General features: G+C 46.7%; 1 protein-coding gene across 1 annotated transcript; it reads right to left on the reverse strand.

The window, feature by feature from the left end:
- Nucleotides 1-3,947: 3,947 nt before the first annotated feature.
- On the reverse strand, nucleotides 3,948-4,730 carry LOC135326337 (olfactory receptor 6E1-like; the record flags this gene model as incomplete). The annotated part of the gene is made up of 1 exon (XM_064504218.1): nucleotides 3,948-4,730. A coding segment is annotated over one exon (783 nt), but the record flags the coding sequence as incomplete, so codon positions are not given.
- Between the last annotated feature and the right edge of the window lie 2,639 nt (nucleotides 4,731-7,369).

Raw genomic sequence — 7,369 nt, forward strand, 5'->3', positions numbered from 1 at the left:
CTTGGCCAAAGTAGATGGGATGGTCTGGCTGGGGCCAAGGGGAGGAAAGAACAAGAGTTAACAAGAAGATTCAGTAAAGCAAATTTCAAAAGAGTTTAACAAAAAAAAAAAAAGAAATAACCATGATAGCTGAGCAGCACTGGGACAGGGGCCCAGAGATTTTTAAAAATTCTCCTAGAGAAAGCACTTACCAACCTGATCTGACTGTAAAGTTAGACCATCTCAGAGAAGATTGTGGTCCTGGAGATCTCCAGCAGTCCTTCCCAACCCAAATCTTCCAGGAGGAAGGGGCTGGAAAGTAGAGTCCTGGGCAGGGGACACTGTTGTCCAGTTGAGGCCTTGCTACATTTGTACTGCCTGGTCAAGCCTGTCCTCAGAGTCACACAGGGAGTGAGTTCATCCTCAAAAGGAGTCTCTGCTCCACAGGCAACAGGAGTCAAACCAGTGCAGGAGAATGCAGAAGAGTTCTCAGGAACATGCCAGGCATTCAGCCCCTTCGACTGCTGAGGTGTCCCCAGACTGGTGCTTTGCATGCTGGGTCTTAAGGGCTGAGAAATCTTTAGAGCCAGAGCAGATCGGAGTCCCACCTCCTGGGCTCTTGGGTTACAGGGCATCAGCAGGGCTGTACTGGCTGCAGGGAGGGAATCGAGGCATGAGCAGATCCCCTTCTGCCTTGCCCTCTCTCTTCACACCACAGAACAGAGATTGTGTTTCCCATGTTGACCCTCCCCGATTGTCTGTATTCCCAGCTGGGGGGAACACAGTCTTCAGACTAGGGAAATGTAGGAGAGCCCAGTCTGACCTAGAGGAGTGGGGTCCCACCACACCTGTTGGGTGGCCAGGGCTGCAGGCTGCAGACCCCACGCTGTTCCCCACAGACCTCCTGCCTGGGGCTGGAGGGTGCCCAGCAGCAAGGCAGGCATGCCTGGGGGCCTGGTGCCATTGGGGTGGTGGACTTTGGACCAGCCTCTGTCCGTAAGGGGCTCAGGAGCTTCTCTGCCTCCATGTTAGTGGCAAAGCTAGTGTCCCAGGTGGTTTGTGGCATACAACGACACAGACCTGAGGTAGGAATGGCCCATTATATAGCAATCAAGCTCAGCCACTCTTCCAAGTATCTCCTAGACATTGTGGCATCTTGTGATAGGTAGGAAGACATCTCCTGATGCCCGGCAGGTGGGCAGGACAGTCCAGCAGCACAGCCCCACCGCAGCTGCTGGCACGTAGGCAGGGGGGCACACCGTGTCTGCTGGCACGTAGACAAGAAGGCACATGATCACTGGCAACTCACGTGCACACATTCTGGCCACAAATCATAGTTACCACATCATTACTTTCTGCCTTAAAGATTCTCTGCTGTCTTACACAGCATCATTCTATCTTGGTCCCCAACAGTCTATGAAGCCTACTCAGGCTGGGGATTTCTATGCATATGACACCCTGGGTGATTAGTGTTAGGTCCTTATTTATTCATTTATTTATTTATTCAGAAGCAGACTAACAACAAAGGGGCCAGCACAGCTTTTGGCATTATCTGCTGGTGGGCAGGGGGGGGCGCGGGGGGGGTTAGCCCTGAAACTTTGTGTTCATAAACAGCCACAGAAAGTCCATGAGACTCATAACCCTTTTTATGTCCCGTTCTCACTGAGGTTTCCTTTCCACCCCTTCTTCATCCCATGCTACTTCTAGTGCTAACTCCAGGAAAGAAATATAATTTCGGACATTTGTTCCAGTTTCCTGTATTTGTTACATATCATAGAAAATACAGCCCTTCCCTGTTTCTGGGGGTTTGACCACAGGCATGAAACACTGATGCTGGCTGACATTCAAGATCTTTTCATGACACAAACTGCATTCCCAGCTTTTACATTTGAGATGTTTTTCGATGTAGACTGTGCAGCTCTCTCACAAAATCATAGACAAACCATTTAAAGTCTAATAGCCATGGCCTTGTGCTGGCCCAGACCTACATATAAGCTTGCAGTTAGGACACCTTATTCTTGTGCCTATGCTATCTGCACAGTTTTGCAGCAGGCAGAAATGGCAATAATGTAGCTATGGAGATGCTTGTGCAATGTCTGACAGAGCTCAAAAGAATTTCTCAACCCAAATACCTTCCTGCCATTCTTAATACAAGAGTAATAGCCATTGTGTAACAGGAGAAAACAGGTCTTGAGATATTTGCAATAGGTATTTAGTTTAAAAATCCCCCAGTTTTTTTTAACCCGTGGATATGATGAAGAGGGATATAGTAATGTGCAGCAGATCCTCAGACAATGAAGTTTTGCTCACCATGACTGTCCTGCTCATGGACCGCCAGCAAAACAGTGATCATTGCCCCTGCTATTTAGATTGACTAAATAGTGCTACTTTCCTAAGATAGCTTTAAAATGGAGGGTAGTGCATACGGCACTGCTCGTCCAAACCCAGCCACTTTTACAATAAAGGTTGGCAGATGATAAGTGTGACCAACAACAAAAAAAAAATCTCCCTTTGACTCTAGGGGATCACTGACCCAAACACTTATAAAATCTCTGTGTTCGTATTGCTTAGATTAATAGTGGGGAAATAGAAAGATGTGTGCCAAAGCTGGTCCTTCATGCTGCAACCCCAAAGCCTAAGCCTATAGTCATCGCTGTCCCCTTTGGGGATCACAAAGTAATGGAGAAGAGGGACCTTGACATCAAGATCAAGTAGCTGCAGCACCTCCAAGGCCTGCACTGTTAAAGGACGCTGAACCTGGTGGACTTTTGGATCCAGGGGATTCCTCCTCCCTGGTCCACTGGATGGGAGACTGCTGCGGTTCTCTGCTCCCTGGTCCTGCCAGCAGTGAGGCTGCACATGTGCTTCCAACAGGCACACACACACACGCTGTACAGACATGGTGGGCCACCAAAAAGTCAGTTCAGCCAGGGGCACAGTACCTTTACAGGCACCACAGAGACACAAGCAGCACTCATAAACATGAACCATACAAATGGCCTGGTCCTGTTTTTGCTCACCAGCTAATGAGACTCAAAGCTTGCAGGAGACCTCACATGCACCCTTGCACGGGTGTCTCTGGCAGCTGGCTGCCTTGAGGGCTGCAAGCCTTCCACACATGTACTCACACAGAACAGAGAACGCTCACCCAGAAAATAGCTAGGAATAGGATTTAATACGACGCTAAGACAGACCGCAGTGACCAGGCACACAGCTTGGCCAGGCAAGTGTACTTGCCAGCAGCTTGCTTACACAAAACTGGCCCCTTTTATTCCCTCTCCCTCCATTTTCCCATGCTTTTTCTTCCATAATCCAGCTGATCCCTCCCTTTCGCCAGCTTTATCCCCTTTGCAATAAACAGTCCGTCACTAAGTAGTTTTTTCCTCATTGGTCCCAGTTTTACTATGTATGTACTCAAGCACATATGTAGTAGACAATTTAGTCAGTTATCTCAACCTCAAGCCAGAGCCTAGTTGTCTGCCTGCATACCCTAACCTACCCACGTTGCTGGTGGAGCTGTAGGCCTGGATGGGAAGACCAGGGCCACCACATCCTCCACTGCAGTGCAGAAGGACCCAGGCTGGAGCTGAATTTTTGTGCTTAGCATCTTCTGTTATTCAGGGAGAGAAGATGTTCTGAGCTTTTCTCAACAGTCCGGGGACATTGTCCCCAGAGTTTTCAGCTAAATTTCCTGAGAAAGCTTATGAAAGCTTCCTTGTGTCAGCACCCACTGGCAGTCTATGCCCCAGTCCTAAGAAGTACATTTGCAGCATTTTATTAATTTTTTTCAGATTTTGTTTATAATAACCCCCTGTGACTAAGACACACAATTCACACTTCTTCCTTTCACTACTACAATCCAATGTGAAAATAAATCTCCTGAGGCACCTGTATTTAGTAGCTACATATCTGTGTGTGTATATGATATTTTATACGATACATAATTAAAATTGCTATCTCGAGAAACATCATGACTGGGGGAGAAGTCGAACCTTTGCACGGCCAATGGCTTCCTTCAAGGCCAGTTTCACAGTCTTGTTTCTGAGACTATAGATGAAGGGATTTAAGAATGGGTACAGGACAGTGTTCAGCAAAGCTACAGTTCTGTTGGTCTCCAAGGAAGCATCTTCTGAGGGCTGTGCGTAGAGAACAATGCAGCTTCCATACGCGATGGCTAAGGTGATGAGATGGGAAGAACATGTAGCAAAAGCTTTCTTCCTCCCAGATGCTGATGGCATGTGCAGAATACAATGGAAGATGCACATGTAGGACACCAGGATTAAACATAAGGAACCCAGCACTACAAATGATATGAAAAGAGAGTCTGCTTTCCAAAGCAGGCTGGTGTCAGAGCAGGACAGTTGGAACAAGGGAGAGTTGTCACAAAAAAAATGGTGGATCTTGTTTGGGCCACAGAACGTCAGCTTTGAGAGCAGGACCAGGCGGTAACTCGAGAGTGTGAAGCCTATGACCCAAGCAGCCACAACGAGGTGGGTGCAGAGCTGCCACTTCACGACAGCAGCATAATGCAAAGGTTGGCAGATGGCAACGTAGCGGTCAAAGGACATGACAACAAGGAGACCCATCTCTGTAAAACCCAGGGCAAAATAGAAATAGGACTGGGCAAAGCAGCTGCTTAAGGAGATTGTTCTTCTACCAGAGCTCAGAATCACCAACAATTTGATAGTTGTGGAGGATGTAAACCAGATTTCCAGGAATGCCAGATTGCTGATGAAAAAGTACATGGGGGTTTGCAGGCGGTGATCCACACACACGAGGAAAATGATCGCTGTGTTCCCTATCACAGTTGTCAGGTATATGAGCAGAAGGAGCAGGGAGAGAAACAGCTGTAGTCTTCGATGAAGCCCTGAGAAACTCTCTAGGATGAACTCAGCAACTACAGTTCCATTTCCTGGTCCCATGCCCAATTTCAGTACATCCTGCTGAGAGAGGAGCAGGAAGAAACAAGTGTGAGAATTCCACAGCCTGCACAGGAGGCTGTATCCTTCCTTCTTTGCTCCCTTGCTTGCTTCCTGTGTAACACAGACAGAATATTCCTCTCAACCATTCATTGCACCCTGATTTCTCCGTTTCACATTTACAGTCCTCAGAGATTTTACTGTCTTCTTTCTACCTTTTCCAAACTCTCACAAAGGATTCTTTCCCAAGAGCACAATATTTTAAAGAGATTGTGAACTATTTCATGCCATGCCTTGGAAATTCCCAGTTCACTTTGACTTACTGCAAACATCCATCACATCTGTGTTTCAAAAGCCAAACTACTGTCCCAGCAAAAATGCTTACTGTTATCTGCAGATGCCAGACCATCCCTTTATATATGCATTTTGAAAGGTATTCCTTCTACTTTTCAGTACTTGCCTTTTTTGATTCAGAACATCTGGGAGGCTGTTGATTTCGAAACAAGTCAATATCGAGTATCTCTTTTGTAATCCCCTGCTTTCTTCCACATCTTCTTTCTCCAGAAAAGGGGAGGAAATAGGGAACAAGTATAGCTTGCCTTTTTTAATACTCTAAATAGTGAAATTCATGACGGTTCCCTTCAGTCACTGGAAGTGGCTTTCCCTTTAGGGGAGGGGGGAATCATCTCATGCGAAAAACCTAAAGGCTGTCCTTCAGGTTATTTGAAACAAGAAGCATCTGGAACAAAGAAAACATGAAGCAGGGTTATATTTTAGGTGTCTAAAAGTTGGGCGCTTCAGTTTGAGCAAGTTAGCATACTCCCATATTGCCAGGGCAGAGAGAGAAGAGTGTCTGGAAGAGACTGGTAACACTTCTTTCACATGCTGGTTATAGTCTGGGAGGACCCAGCCTCTAGAGCTCTCTGTTCATCTCCATTGACTATATAGGGAGCCAAGGGAAAATGAGTATGGGCTCCAGCTGCTCACAGACACCTCCAGTGATGTAGATGAAACTCCCTATTTCTATCTCAAATCTCCTAATTTATTTAGTAGCTAATTTCTTTTTCAAACCAAAGAACACGTCTAACAGAAGAAAGCCCAGGGAAAATACAGGCAATAAATGTTGATGTTTTGCCCTCCACCTTTGCATTTGGTTTTAGACATATAAAGGAAAAGAGCAGATGACTCCATAAATAGGATGCCTCAAAAATGCAAGGGTGGGAGGAGGAGATGATGGGTTTTAAGTGGTGAAACAGAGGTTCTCCACAAACTGTGTTGTCCCCCCAGACCCCATCTCAGAGCATAGCACGTGGTTTTTATACAGGGAGTAAAATGGGAAGCCCAGTAGTGGGCAATACCCCATGTTTGCACTGGCATTTTAACTTGGGGCTCCGGTTAGTCCTAGATCCCAAACACCCTGTCTTGCCCTCTGCCTCTAGTCTGGCATTGGGGAATATCTGTACTGGGTTCATCTGGAAGATTTGCTGAAATTAAACTGCTGACTATAATTGAGCAAAAGCTCAAGCCCGGTCACCTACAGCAATATCGCTGTAGCCTCAGTGAATCAGAGGTGACAGTCCCAGCTTCCCATTTTCTGGAGAAGTTCCAACATTCAAGGAGTTGTGTCTTCTTAGTCTACTGGATGTCACCTAAAATTATTCTTCTGCTGAATGTACTCTCTTAGAGGAACCTGCAAAGTTGCTGAGGGGTTACAGCAAAGCAGCTTGTCTGCTCACCATGGGGGTAACCCTCTGCTGAACCCTTTTTTCAGGCTTTGATTAGTGGAAAGGATTTGCTGTGTTCAGGTCCCACATAGCCAAAAATGGAGCTAGCATACGCGATATTGACTATGGCAGTGTGAGACATGCAGATGAAGAAGGTTTCTTATGGCTTCCAGCAGAGGGTATTCTCGGGACAGTACATCTAGTGCAGGCATAAGACAGAGTGGTCAGTGTGAAGAAACTCAGCAACACAGTGGAGGAGGGAACAGAGCTCTCGTTTGAAGGTAGCTGGTGGCCATGGAGGCTGCTCTCATCAAAGAGATGAGGCCACAGAAGAAACAGTCTCCTTACTGGGGACAGGGGGTACCTTGGTACATAGGGCACAGGATTCCCATAGCTTCTGTGTCATTTCTCACAGCCTTTAGGGATGTCTCCAATGCCTCAGGGTGTCTAGAACAGAATCAGATGTCTATGCCTGGGCACCTGGCTCCCACCCAGAGCTTCCCTCTGTAATTAATAGACACAGGCCCCTTCCAAAGGAAAAGTATTCCATCCTCAGGTCGATGTCCAGAACTGATGGGTGGGTCACTTTTGAAATATGACAGTTTCTTCTGGTACCACGAGGGAGATACCAAAAGACTTGCTTAGGTGATGTCACATCTACTTTCTCAAAACGTTTAGCCCCTTGGCTTCTCCCTGAACCTGGTCCCCACTAAATGCATAATGGTTCAGTCCCAGGTTTTCTTTTAG

The sequence above is a fragment of the Dromaius novaehollandiae genome, unplaced genomic scaffold (assembly GCF_036370855.1).
Source record: "Dromaius novaehollandiae isolate bDroNov1 unplaced genomic scaffold, bDroNov1.hap1 HAP1_SCAFFOLD_27, whole genome shotgun sequence".
Classification (NCBI taxonomy): domain Eukaryota; kingdom Metazoa; phylum Chordata; class Aves; order Casuariiformes; family Dromaiidae; genus Dromaius; species Dromaius novaehollandiae.